The sequence below is a fragment of the Pteropus medius genome, unplaced genomic scaffold (genome assembly GCF_902729225.1).
Source record: "Pteropus medius unplaced genomic scaffold, Ma_sr-lr_union100, whole genome shotgun sequence".
NCBI classification, from domain to species: domain Eukaryota; kingdom Metazoa; phylum Chordata; class Mammalia; order Chiroptera; family Pteropodidae; genus Pteropus; species Pteropus medius.
This window is the reverse complement of record NW_024349800.1, coordinates 4,042,656-4,057,114: the sequence shown is the minus strand read 5'-3', so window position 1 is coordinate 4,057,114 and position 14,459 is coordinate 4,042,656. Positions and strand designations below refer to the sequence as shown.

Sequence of the window (14,459 nt, the reverse complement as noted above, 5' to 3'; positions counted from 1 at the left end):
GGGGATCAAATATATGGTAGCTGAAGGAAACCGGACTTTGAGTGGTAAGCAGAATAGAATATACAGATGTCAAATGATAATCTACACCTGAAAATTATATAATTGTATTAACCAATGTTACCCCAATAAACTTAATTAAAAAAGAAAAAGAAACAAAAGTTAAAATATGACTCTGGACAGTCTCATTGGTCAAGTTAAATCCCTTTGCTTCCGCTCTTTCTCTAGTCCTCACCCCAGCTGTCTCAAGTGGTCCTTAAAGGATAGCCAAGCAGAATGTCGCCATGCTGATGCCTCTGTTGTTGTGTGTGCAGAGAGAGACAATCTTCCTTAGGTTTTTGCCTACCTCAGACACTGTAGTAGAGTTACAGAAGGAAGACATAATGTTTTCCATCCCTTCTGTGGCGCAAGGACTCTGTTTAATGCCAAAAATCTGATAGTGGTTGTATTTATTTTAATATCATTCATTGAGAGAATACATAATGGCAAAATGACTGCAAGTTTAGTAGCGGCAGGAATTTTAAATTAATTTCTATTTTATTAGTCTCAGCAACATTTCCATTCATGTGAAAACTGAGCGGACACATGTGGGACAGTGATGCGTTCCATCCGGAAGCAGTGCTTGGTCTACATGTGGGTCCTTACCCGTTTGTAGTAAGTCCCTGGGGCCACCCCTGAGGTGGGGAGGCCCAGTGCTTTCGTGGCAACGGTTGCTAACATGGGTGGCAGATGAGATGCTTTACCAGTCATGTTCTCAGGGTTGACCTTTTCTTTCAAACTTTAGTTTTCCCCCTCATCTCAGCTAATGATGGAAAACATGTGCAGACAGTTGTGGTCAAAGAAAACTGGTACCTTATTTACATAGAGCTGAGCAATTCAGAAATGTGAGTCTCCTGGCAGCGTGTGAGAGCTCTGCTCTGCCGACCAGCATCACAGTGAGTCTCGCTTCATAAACAGTGGGACTAGAAAGCCCTTCCTTTCCCAAGCAAATAAGATCTCTGAATTCCAGAACTGGAGAAGGGGGAAAGTTGCCGAGGGAGGCCCTTCATTCATTCAGAGCCTCGGTATTCTTACTTTATACATCATTGTAGCAAACTTAGTTGCCCGGCTTTTTGGCCCACAGTGAGGAGAAGGGGAAGATAAGGGCTCCAGCAGTGGCAGGCATACTTACTCCAGGATCGACGCTAGATAACAGACAAAGGGAGGAACCCGGAACACAGTAAGGAGTTGGCCCAAGAACTCGAGCAGCCGAGCGATGAGACGACTCAGCCCGCAGCAGACAGGCCTGTCCTAGAGACCTGGATCATGTCTGAAAATCATGTTTATGATAAAGACCCTGAGTCGCCAAGAAAGGAAAGAATAAATTGTAGGATGTCTCAGATGGGTTTCTAACTAAAATAGTTTCAAAATGTTTTCTCTCTCGAGGCTTACATTTCGGTTCTCTAGAAGCTTTACTTAAGCGGCCACCCTTACTTAAGTGGCTTTCGATGACATCAGTGAGGTTTCCCGGATGCCCCGTGGACCCTCACACAGACCTGTGTAGTAATTGCGCTGGAAGAAAGGGGAGACCCACGTTCCCCTGATGGTCCTTCCTGTCTCACAGAGAGAGAAGGACATGAGTGGCAAGAGCACGTCACGTAAAACTCTAGTTAGGGCTGCACTGCTGCTGGAGGGGCCGGAGGGAAGTAAGGATTCTCGAAGGCTGGCGGATGTGTGGAGACGTGGGTTATGCCAATTTAATGCCTCTCAATCTTTTTTTTTTTTTTTAATTTGTTACTTGGGAGTTGAGTGTCAGGTATATAGTACATTAATTAGGCATCTAATGTTCATAAAATGATCCCCCAATTGCTGCTCCCTCCCCTCGCCCCCCACTAGCCATCATATTAATGCTAACTGCATTCTCTCTGCTGTGCTCCCTGTGCCCAGCTATCAAGTACTAATTTGTACTGCTTTAACCCTTCACCCCATTATTCCAGCCCCCCAGTGTGCCTCTCACTCTTGAGGGGCTTCGATTGGAAACCTTGCCTTTGACTTAGTCACAGAGAAGAGTCCAAATCAGTTATGTGTTCCCTCTTACACTGTCCGGTATTGGTGGCTTTCCCCGCTGCACCACAGAAACTGTGCTATTTCTATTTCTGAAAGCCTCGCAGGCAGTTTCAGCAGAAGAGGAAGAGCTGGCCTGATTTGAGTCCCAGCCCCACCACCTACCAGCCATGTGACTCTGGGCTACGTGCTCTGCTTTTCCATTTCCTTTCCCTCCGTGTACCATGGGAATGGTGGCAGGCACTTCCAGGGTTGGCACAGGCACTGAATGAGGGAGGGTGGGCAGTACTTACCGTCGTCCTGTGGTCTCAGGGTGCTTGTTATCGGTGGGCCTGTCAGTGCAGGAATAATGAAAAGAACTGCTGATTCATTCGTTCATCCACCCCCAATGTTCTTGAGCCAAAGGTTTTGGATTGTAACTTGGCTGACAAACTGCTTCCCTCTTCTGTGTAGGGGCAGGTGGCGGTGCCTTTTCCTGGCTTCCTGAATTGCACTTGGAGAAGTCACGGGGCAGCAGGCCCTCCAGCTTCTCATTGGCAGGCCTGGCCTCACACTCACTGGCCTCAACTCCTGTTATCATCTCTCGGTGCTTATTAAATGTGTCTTATAATGACGGGCACGCACGACAGGGATACCTGAGGTCCAGTGGCTCTCGGGGGACCTCTTCGAAAATGTCCAGAGGAAGATCTAAAATCTTTTGGACAGGGGGCAGGATTAATACGGATAAAGCAGAAAAAACATGGGTGTGGAGAATATCTAAAAATGTTTAAAATGGGGTTAAAAAAAAAAAGGCCATGGAAATTATATGAGTTTGCTGGGGCTGCCACGATGAAGTACCTGAGTGTGTGGCTTATACAGAAGAAATTTATTGTCTCACAGTTCTAGAGGCTGGAATTCTGAGATCAAGGTGTTAGGGTTAGTTCTTTCTGAAGGAGAGTTTATTCCAGACCACTCTCAGCTTATGGTGGCCTTAGGCATTCCTTGGCTTATAGATGGCATTCTCCCTGTGTCTTCACGTTGTCTTCCCTCTGTGCATGTGTCACTTTTTCCAAATTTCCCCTTTTTATAAGGACACCAGTTCGATCGGATGAGGTCCCACCCTAACGACCCCATTTTAACTTGATTATCTGCAAGGACTCTATATTTCCACCTAAGGTCCCATGTGCAGGTACCAGGGATTAGGACTTGAGTATCTTTGCGGGGCACATAATTCAACCCATAACAAATTAAAAGCAGTTCAGAGAAGAAAGTAGAATGGCTAATAGATGTATGAAAAGATCCTCAGTTGTGCTGGCAATTGAGGAAAAGGAAATTACAACAAGGAGGAGGAGCAATTCACACCACAAGAATGGCAGAAATCCACAGGCTGCTGAAGAGGATGCACATCAGCACAGCTGGCGGAGGGTGGGGGTGGGGCGGGGCAGAGTGGACCATCACGTCCTACAGGGTTTGGGCAGCTTCCGTGGCAGTTGGAGGTGGTGAGCTCTACAAACCAAGAGCGTCACTTCTAGATCCCTACCTGAGAGACACTCAGAAACCCTTGCCCCCAGGCACAGGGGACATGTGTAAGGATATAAACACCACAGGGCTATTTATAATAAGGAAAAACTGGAGGTTGTCTAGATAACTGTCAGTAGAGGAATGGACAGATGAATTGTGGTGTATTCATATGAAGGAATACTATACAGCAGGTAAATAAGATGGATAAACTAGATTTCTAGGTCAGAACATAGGTAAGGGGAAAAAAGAGCATGGCTGTAAAACAGTACATGCAGTGTGATACCGTGACGTAAATTTGAAACACGCTACATATTATTTACAGGTATATTCATATATAGGAAGACTCCCCAAATAGAGGACAGTGGGGACATGCGGGATGCTGAGGGCACGTGGGCCTTGGGGGTGGATGGGAAGGAGGGACTGTGGCTGTGTCTGCCATGTTCTGCTGCTTTGTTTGCTGCCAGTGTTTCGTTCAGGAGGAGAGAAAAGGCCTGAAGCAAATATAATAGTCCAGTTTTGTTTGTCAGCTTTGAGTGGTAGGTACATAGGTCTTTGTGGTTTTCTCAGCTTCTCTCTTGAGAGGGGAAAAAGTGAAAAAGCAAGGCTTTGGAGCTAGTCAGATAGAAATTAGAATCCTTGTACTATACTAGTGTTGTATCTTTAAATAAGTTACTCAGCCTCCTCAAAGCTCAGTTTCCTCATCTATAAAATGGGGCTGCTGATACATGTTTTGTAGTGTTATGGTGGACTTAGCAAGGCAGTGAGGTCTGGCATGATCTGGCGTGTAGCATTATTAAGAAATGATAGTACGTGATAGTAACAGTAATCCAGACAAACAGTTTGCTTACAGGGATTCCTCAACTTTTCCCGCATTGCGTTTTTGGACACTACTTTCTAAGGGCAGCATCACCATGAATGATACATGCTTTTCACTGGAACTGCAGGTCACCAGTGTCATGGGATCGAGCAGATGAGGTGTGTGTCGCTTCGTCCCATGGAGTTCATTTTTGAAATCCGAACTCGCAGGAGGGGGATGCTACCTTTGTGGGCAGGTAATGGGGGGAAATGCTTCGTGGGTGGGTAGTTGTGGCAGCAATGTAATAGGCCAGTTGCAGTGTCCATCACGCTCGAGCCTTTGATGGTGATAAGGATGTGGCTGTTTTCTTGATTATTACGTGATGTTAAATGATGTAGTGTTGTATGCGGCACTATCTTTTACCAGAGTTAAGGGAAAGGCAGTCTGCCCTCTTTTCACTGCAGACCAGGATGCCCTTGTCACTGAAGCAGAGAGCCCTTAGGTTGCTCTGTGTCTTTGGGACAGTCTGGATGCCAACATTTCTCAACTTCCTCTGACCTGTGACAGCTTGCTATTTTTTTTTTTTAAATCTTAGGGGGTGTCTCTGCCTCGCCTCTCACCACCTCCACATGCAGACATCAGTACTCAGCGATCCCGCTGCACCACAGTTGCCCTGGTGGTGGTGTCACCACCCCCTCCACTTCCCATCTGAGATTGGTACCGAAGAATAATGAGACTTGACCAGATGTCTTGGAGACAAACCCAAGTGCCTTCTTGTTTGGGAAGCAGTGAACTGTCTTGCTCACAAGGAGAAAGATGGGGGTGATGCGTGCCTCCCCGTGCGCGCGGGACATTTGGACAGGCTAGGGGACGTTTAGAAGTGGGAGGAGAACGAAAGATGGAGAAGGTAGCTAAGGAGAGAAAACATCTCACTACCACGGATGCCCTATGTTTAAATGCTCCCTAAACTCTGCTTTTTCAGGAAAAAAGTCTTTCCTGCTGGGAATTTCCTCTGAAATGATCTTAATTTCCTTTTCATTCGCCACGGATGCTGTTAACTGGACTCACACGTAGTAAATGTACTTTAATAATTCACTTATTCAACCAATGAGTATGCTCAGTCCTGTGCCCAGCATGGAGAGAAGGCAGGGCTTGTGGGTGTGGGGCCCTCCACAGTGCCCAGTCCAGCTAGGGGGGCTGGCCGTGCCCCATGGTCAGCTACGTGAAGCTGGCTGATTAAGATGTAACCAACTGCGGGTATGCCTCAGGGAGCCGGTCCCTTCATGCATGTCCAGGTTCCCGCTCTTACCTCCATCCCTGCAGTTTAGCGGGTCAGAGAAGGCTGCCTAGAAGCTTGGGAGGGAGCTTGAGGTGATGAAGAGCTGTCATAGGGGCCTGGAGGTGAGGATGGCTGAGTGTTTGGGTGTGTCTGGATGACATCCTGCCTCCATTTCGATCTTAGGCTGTGTTTATCTTCTCTTTTCTGTAAACCCAGTGTAGTGCCACCAACCCAATCCATATTATAAACCTGAGGACTCAGTAAGTAATGGTCTTGGGGGGTACTTTTTAATTTTAATTAAAAAAATTTTTTTTTAATTGTGGTTAAGTACACATTATATACAGTGTACCATTTTAGCCATTTTTAAGTGTACAGTTCAGTGACATTAAGTACATTCTCTGAGGAAGCTTTTAAAAATTAAAGATGCTTTAACAATATTAATTAGAGAGGACTCTATCTCGCTGTGGCATTCAGGAGCCCCGCTGCCTGCCGGCCTGGCCACTGCTGGTTCGCTCCTGCTTTGACTCTATTTCCACTTGGACCCTCATGCGTAGAGGGCGTTGCCATTAGATTTTCAGTTCACTCCGGTCAGGAGTGGTCTGGTGTCCAGCAGGGCCACTGTCACTTCAGGGATGTCCTGTGCATTCTGGGAGCCAGCATGGGGGAGCCGGGACTGGTCCTTGCCTCATTCACCTGGGCCGAGGGACCTGTGCTGAGACTGTGGCCAGGTAGGTGTCTGCAGAGCAGGGGCCCCATGGGATCCCAAGATCCCAGAATATTTCCTTGAAAGCACTAACTAAAATGTCTCACACCCATATCCCTTCCCCTGTCGTACAGATTCAGGCTCACATTGGTTTAGTTAATAGCCATCTGTAGTTAATGGAATCCAGTTAAGGCCCGAGCATGTCAAGTACTGTAATACCTTCCCGCAGGTTTGCTTTCAACTCAGAGCTCTTGGTGTCTACGAGCTGGACAGTCTCCTTTTAATGAGAATCCAGTGGATGTGGTCCCCTTTTTTTTCGTGTGGTGGAATTTTTTCACAGTCTCACTGCTTGGAATCTAGCTGACTTTTACCCAGACACCACAGACACTTCTGATTTCTCAGCTCGGAGAGGGGAGAGTAGTAGTAGCAGGTGGCACCCATTTTCTGGAACACTTCGTCGTGGAGGAAAGTGTAATAGGCGTCTTCCTTTTAACCACCTTTTACTTTTGTCCCCCCTCTCCATTTTCTCTCCTAAAACAGTTGACAGTGGCAGTGCCCTCCCCGGGTTGAATGTGAGTTCCCAGGAGGGGCCAGGGCATCTTGAGCTGCAGGTCCTCGGCGTCCAGCCACCCATGAGCCCTTTAGGCTCCAACAGGGCTGCAGCTGTTTTTTCACGAGCAAACTTCGTCCTTAACGAGAATGGAGGCGACTCCGATCCCCCAGGCAGGAAACGTGTGGTTTGGGTCTGCCGTCCGTGAGAGCACATGATGCTCTGGGAAGCGCTGGAGCCGGCGTATGATTCACCCGGGGGTGGGGCATGGAAAACAATGTCTGTCTTTAAGCTCTGGGAACCGGGAAAATGAGCTGGAAATGTGAGTAATGTATAATTTTACTAAAATTAACCAGCGAATTCTTCAGACGTTTTCTTTCTGTGTTTTTCAGCATCTTCGTCTGACCCATGATGCCCCATTGCGTCATGCTCTCGGTTGGCCACTTTGTGTCCCCCAAAGTCCCTTCTCCCACCATGCCACATGGTGTGGGCACAGAGCAGGTCGTCAGGAGCACAGGTGGCAGCTGTGGGTGTGGCACCGCCCTGTCTTCCCTTCTGTCCCATTAGCTGGGTGCCCCGGACAACTCACTGCCGTCTTTCGGGCTCCTGTTCCCTAGAACATGGTTACTCTCGAGGCTCAGCCAAGTTACTACATGTGACTCGATTTGCCGACATTGAGGTGCATTGTGGACATCAGCAAGAGATTGGTGGGCTGTGTCTGTGTACTGGTGACTTTGACGTTGGATGGGGACAGATGTTGTCTAACTTTAGGCCACTCCTTCCTGCCAGCTAGGGGTTGGTCTTCATCCTTGGACTCTCTGCAGCCTTCTTCCAGCTTCTCTAGCCCGTGCTACCTCATCTGTCTCCCATGAGAATGCAGGGCTGTGTCTTGCTTTCTGTAACTCACAAAATAGGGGCTCAGTTAACACGGGTTGAATAAATCGATGTCTAAATCGGACAGAGAATTCTGACTGAGAAGCTCATGCATCCACAGGGTTTGCCTGGTTCACTCAGGGGCCTTCAGAAACCTCATGGGGGCGTTGGCTGAAAGCAGGGAGAGAGAGTGTCAGGGAAGCAGCTTTCATGTTGTGTCAAACATTAGATTTTATCCAAATTTAGAAGGAAACTTGAAGATGAGTATGTGTGCCAATGGTATAGTCTTTTCATACACTGAAGAGTTGAATTAAGCATTACATATCCATTTAGGTAAAAGCCAGGTTATCTCAGGTTCCATTGGCCTGAAGTCCGTCAGGCGGAACATCCTCTTCAGGTCTATACTGCAATGATACTGGTGTTTGCGATCACAGCCCCTGAGACAGTTATTGTAAAGGCCTGTGATGTCTTCTGAATCATCATGGGAAGATGAAATTATGGACAGCTGGTTTCAGAATTGATGTTTTTGTTTTGTTTTGATATTGTGCTTCTTTGAAAATCACATGTATGGAATATTTCATCTAGACCATTTGACCATAATATACTCTTCCATTATTTTCTTAATGGGTTGAAAATTCTATATTTGCTTTTAAGTCATTCTGTATAGTCAACCAGAGAATAAAAGGGGGGAAAACACCCATAAATTAAATGCCATGCCTTATGCAGTTAATTACCCTGCAGTTGATTTAAGCTTAGTGCTGACTTGGTTTCACTAATATCCACTGATCCACCTGCATTGTGCCAGCATGATTGTTCATCTGTTTAATGTTCGGTCCTCCTTTAAACCCCTCTGAGGTGGATTTTACTATGACCCATGGTAGGTAAGGATACCGGCTCAAGGACTTGCCACAGAGATGGCACAGCAGAACCAAGGCTTGCATCTAGAGGCTTGCAAGGACTTGCCACATCCCCTGCTCTTTCCACTGAGCCCCTAATGGCATATCGATTGAGGCACATAACCCATCTGAAGGGTGTGAACACCCCTGCATTTGGCTCCTCAGCCCTCGCCTCTCCATGATTCTGCCCACGCACAGTTCCATGTCCACAGTACCTTCCTTTCCTTATCTGGACACCCATGTACTATCTCTTCACTCACAGTCCCGTGGGCCTGCCGTGCTAGGCAGTGAGGGTGTGGGATGAGCTGGGCTCTCAGAAGTCTTAAGGGGGATCTGGGGGTCACATAGATGAAGAAATTGTAGATAGTGGTGTGACGGGTTCTCTCTTTAAGGTTTGCATGGAGCACTTTGGGATCCAGAGCACAGACCCTAAAGCCACAAGCACGGTTGGCAGTGCATGTGTTTGCATGGAGGGGGCACATACATGATACAGTCACAGAGCCATGAAGTGGCATGTCTTGTTTGAGGCATGGCAGGTAGACTTGTAACTACAAAGCACAACACTTGGGGGCATGGAACCCCGAGAAGGATGGAAAAGTGGTCAGGGTCAGAGTGGGAAGGGCCGAGGAGGCCACTGGAGATGATGCTGAGCTGCTGTAAATTGTAACTACAGGCTTGATGTGGTCAGATCTGCTTTGTAAAAAGATCATGCTGGAATGAATATAAATAAAACAGGAAATCTGGATAAGGTTAGTGGATTGTCTCAGTATTAATAGCCTGGTTGTGATATCACATTGTAGTTTTGTTGTTGTTGTTGTTTTTTTAACTTCCTCTTTAATTTCATCCCTGACTATGGATGTTGCCTTTTCCCTTTAGGGGCTAGATCTCTGAAGGCGGGGCAATCTCCTCCCACATGCTCGCAGCACGCTGGGGGCCTGCCGCTCCCAGAGTTTGATCCGTGGCTCCACTTGGGGCGCGAACTCAGGACCTTCTGCGTGTAAAGCAGACGTGCTAACCACTACACTATGGAGCCAGCCACATTGTAGTTTTATAAGATGTCACCGTTGGGGTAAATTGAGTAAAGGATATACATGGGATCTGTTCCTTATAACTGCATGTGAATCTGCACTTTAAAAAGGCATGCTCTCTCCCTCCCTCTCTCTCACGTGTGTGTGCGTGTGTATATAAAATGCTAAGTTATATTTGATCACATTCAGTCTTTTGAAACACTAGCCTGTGCTGCTGCTTTCTCTGGGTTTCTTAGCACATGTGCTCAGGCTTCTCTCCTATGAAATAGGTTGTCTGCTGAGGCAAGAGGACGACTGCTTGTGAACTCAGAATAATTTGCATTTCTCAAAGAAAAGTCACTGAAATCGTTATCTACCACATTTTTAGTTAAAAGACTTGCTCATTTCTTAGGAAAAAAGAATGCTCTGACAGCAGGAGGACGTGGTAGATATGAGGCGCTGAGACTCAAGGCAGAAAGAATTCCTGGAATAATAAACGGGAGAAGGAGGGACCTGGGCCAAGCCCCTAACAGCGTTCATGGTCTTCTGTCAGTCACGCCTTACCACAACCTGAGCTGTGTCATTCTCTAAGTTATGCAATGTACAGTGTTGCCTTAGACTAGACCCATCAGATTGGGAGGTGGGATGGCGTTCCACACAGTCCCTGCCAGGTGCTGAGCATACAACAGAGCGCCAGTCGACAGACTGTACTAAAGCAGATGACTCTGGCTTGGTGTATTCTGGATGGAGGAGCTATACGCTGGCTCTCCGCTCTCTAGATAAGCCTGAGCATGTACACACCATGCGCCAGAGCAAACACCCCGCTTCTTGGCCAGTGACACAATTGCTATGTCTTGGTTCCATCATTTGATAAGGGAGTTGTACGACATCTCTCTGTTAGTGCTGCTGGGACGATCAAGTGAGCTAATGCTGGTGGAGTCTTGGAGCAGGGCCCCAGTACATAGAAGCATTTATTTACTTTGGGTCATCATCATCTTCATCCTTCTAAATGGCAGGTCCTTGTCAAACGAAGCTGGCCTTGAGCACCTGGGTTAGTTCTCTAGGCTCTGAGCAAGGGGACTTTATTGTAGAGGTGCTCAGCAGCCTGGTGAAGGTGCTTCCTCCGGCACCGAGGGTCTTTGCAGTCACACTGACATAGGTTAGCATCCTGGCTCCGCTTACCATAGGTTGGCGAGCTAGTTGACGTGAACCTCAGAAAGTGGGGGTCATTACTATATAATATTTATCCACAGCAGGGTGAAGAATTAAACAAAATAGTCCCTGTGAAGTGCTTGGCACGTGGTCGGTATCCCCTTCACCATTTGTAGGATGCCAGGCAGTCCCATCTGAGTGTTGATTCCTCTTTTCAGGAACAAGACGGCCAATGGGGACTGCCGGAAAGACCCCCGGGAGCGGAGCCGCAGCCCTATCGAACGGGCCGTGGCCCCCACCATGAGCCTGCACGGCAACCACCTGTACACATCCCTCCCTAGCCTCAGCATGGAGCAGCCCCTTGCACTGACCAAGAACAGCATGGACGCTAGCAGGCCATCAGGCATCTCACCCACACTGACACCGGTGGAGCGGCAGCAGGTACGTTTGTCCAGTAGGGTTTGGGCTAGTGGCCAGTAGTGGGTCTGGGGCTCGGGGCCTGTGGGCTGGGTGGAGGGCACCGAGCAGAGGCCATGAGGGAAGCAGTGAGAGAGATGGTGAGTAACTCTAGAGCCTTTGCTCTGCACTTGGGACAGGGAAGTGGCGCTGGCAGCGGTGGCAGGGATCCTTTTGCCAAATTCCACACATTTTAATTCCTACCTAGACCTGCCTGGGCCTTACCTCTTAGGACTAAAGGCCATGGACAAGATGTTCAGTATCTTTGGGGTTTAGTTTCTTTGCACCCGCAGGGTTAGTCTGGATAGATGCATTTTTGGAAGTCTTCTTTGGCAGTGCTGTTTCTATTGAGGTCAGTGTAACGACCCCAATGGCAATCCTACATTTTACCCGTTGTAAGGTCACGTGGACAGGATTAAACGTCAGATTGCTTTGCTTTGGGCTGGAATGCTATAGTCAGTGGTCACAGTGGTTATTGGCTCATTCTGTTCAGAAACCTGTGATTGGCAGATAAGGATGTTTTTTATTCAAGGAAAATAAGAAAATCAAGTTGTTACTTAATAGAGACAGTTTGCTTGGTAGCAAAAAATCTTTTAAAATGGGGTTTCTGGGGAAATGTGTAATAAAAGGAGGCATTCGTGTTGAGGTTTGGAATCACTGAATGAGCTCATGGCTTTTTTTCTCCAAGTCTCTGGAGCCTGTGACCTAACAGGTCCTTACTGTTTACTTCAGACTGATGGACAGTGGGCAGAGGAGGTGCTGTGTGCATCAGGAGGAGAGGGCTCAGCTTCTGCTCTCCCCAGCGCATCCCCCAGTACGCCACTGACACTCTCATCTCACTGCCCGATGCCAGGCTTCTGACAGCTGCTCCACCTGGCCCAGCCGCACTCCAGCCCAGCCAGCAGTGCCCGGCACATTCTGGTCTGGCCCGTGATGACTGTTTGTGGGCAGGCCCCTCGTGTTGGGAGAGGTTGTACTGGTGCCTGTGACTTCCAAAAAGGCTGATGAGCATTTGTGCTTCCCACCTTGGAGTCAGACATCACGATCCTGTTTATTTATTCATTTAACAAAACTAGCAGACACCTACTGTGTGCAAAGGAGTAAGCTGGAAACCAGTCAAGCAAGATAGGGGAACTCACAGTTTGAACTTGGAGGAGACAGGTAATCAAATGACTAAACTATGGTATTTTAACTACTGATAAATAGCCACTTACTCTAGTAAGAATAGGGGGCTGAGTGATCATCGCCATTCATTTATTGAACATTTGCTAGTGCTGACCATGCCCTGGCCACTCTGTAAAGCTCTGGAGATACAGAGAGATGTATGCAGGACACTTATCTAGCCTGGAAGGAACTCGCAGTCCAGTCAGAGAAATGGATGTGTGAGATGAGGACAATCCTCTAGGGTGACAGGGGTCACGGTGGAGGTGATATAAGCATAAAAAGAGTTTATTTCTAGGTTGCAGGGAATTCAGCCCTCTGGCTACTGTAGGTCAAGACGCTGGGAAGTGTCATCGCTGAGCCCGGGTGGGGGGGAAGAACAGGTAGGCCCTCAGTAGGCCCTTCCTAGCCTTTAGCTTCTGTGAAGGCTTTTGAGGATCTTCTGGTTGGTTTTTGATCACAGTTACTTTGTGAAAAGTGTTCCACTGGACAGGGACCTGGCCGTCCTTACCATGGTCTCCCTAACCCTATCCTAAAATGTGCCTGGCCACCCACTCCAGCAGAGCATCCCTGCCCATCCGATGTCCCGTGGGGCTGGTGAGCAGGTTTTCTACGAGTGAGAGTCTTGAATTCCTGGGTTCTTTTGGCATTACTGGCCTGTGGCCATGGAACAAGCCGACAGTTTGCCTGGGATGGGCACAGTGGCTCTGGGTTCCCCAGTATGGTGGCCACTGACCTAAGCTTTAATTCAGGGTTGGGATTGGTGGTGAAGAGGTTATCAGCCTGCCCTTCCACCTTGACCCCGGGTCATTCACATAGTAACTGTTCATTGACCACCTTCCTGTGTCAGCGTGGCGTGGCCTGGATGGTCTGCCATAATAACCTGAGCTTCTGCCATAACAACCTGAGCTTCTTTGCCAAGTGCTATGCTGAGGACACAGATGAGTGACACAGTCCCTGTTCTTCAGCAGCTCAGAGGCATCCACCTATTTATTTCTGGGAGTTCTGTTTCATTTGTGAGCTGTGAGGGCGGCTATTGTGGGGAAATGTGCACGTCACCCTGCAGCTCTGAGCAAGGGAAATGACCTGAGCAAGGGAAATGACGGCGGGGAGGGGGCTTCCTGAAGCAATAGCGGAGCACCATGTGGCAGGCAGGCAGGACGGCCTGCGCGGGCTGGTAGTGGAAGTCTTCCTCTGTGTGGTGGAAAATGTGACTCAGAACTCTGGGAACTGGGACAGCAAAGTTCCCAGAGAAGCATGTCTGGAGAGGCTGCAGACAGAGTCACCCCACTTTATGTTTCGGTGATAGCAGCTCTGAGGGTATAGAGTGTTCTAAAGAAAGATACAAAAGTTACTAAGAAGGTGGCCTCAACGGCAGCAGCAAACAGGGAGAGACAGGAGAAGATTAAATATTAGAACCCAAGGGACAGTGAACAGTGGGCTATTTTCATATGGGTGTTCTTTTCCTAGGCTAGCCAGAGTGGGTGGGGGAAGGGGTGAGTGGAGGTTGAGTGACACATTCTCATCTGGGCCCTGCTGCTAATTTGCTGTGTAACCTCCAGCAGGTTACCTGTTTCTGGCCTTCATTTTTCCCATCTGGAAAATTGTGGTTTTGGGGGGAGGGGTGTTAGGCCACATGGGCTCATAACCACCCGCCATCTGGGAACATGAGGCCTGTTCCAGGTGGGTATGTGGTGCCAAAGCCCAGCTTGTGCTCAGCCAGAGTTGGGGTGAGAGGCTGGAAGCTGAGCTTGGAAGAGGAAGGTGGTTTGTGTGTCCCAGGCACTGACCATTTGCACATTTGCAGGTAGGCACTTCACCTCAGGTCAGGTCAGGAAGTGTCTCAGAGATGATTCAATATTGGGGTGCAGTTATAATCTCTTCACAGCATCCCCATGCTGATTGGTCATCCTGCCCTGCTGGGACCCACGCTGTGAGGGGGCCACGTTCTCCCCTGGAGTGGCTTTTCCCTTCCTGCCTTTGGAGAGCGCTGACATAAAGGCTGGATGTTGACCTTATTCTTCAGTCTAAGCTTCCCTAAATCCA

General features: G+C 48.3%; 1 protein-coding gene across 5 annotated transcripts in view; it reads left to right on the top strand.

The window, feature by feature from the left end:
- The window catches only part of VGLL4 (vestigial like family member 4), a 142,304-nt gene that overhangs the window by 122,425 nt on the left and 5,420 nt on the right, over positions 1–14,459 (top strand). For all 5 annotated transcript variants that reach the window (XM_039886748.1, XM_039886750.1, XM_039886751.1 and 2 more), the window contains one exon: positions 11,015–11,237. In XM_039886748.1, the coding sequence (XP_039742682.1) occupies positions 11,015–11,237 (223 nt within the window). The remainder of the gene's footprint in view (positions 1–11,014; positions 11,238–14,459) is intronic.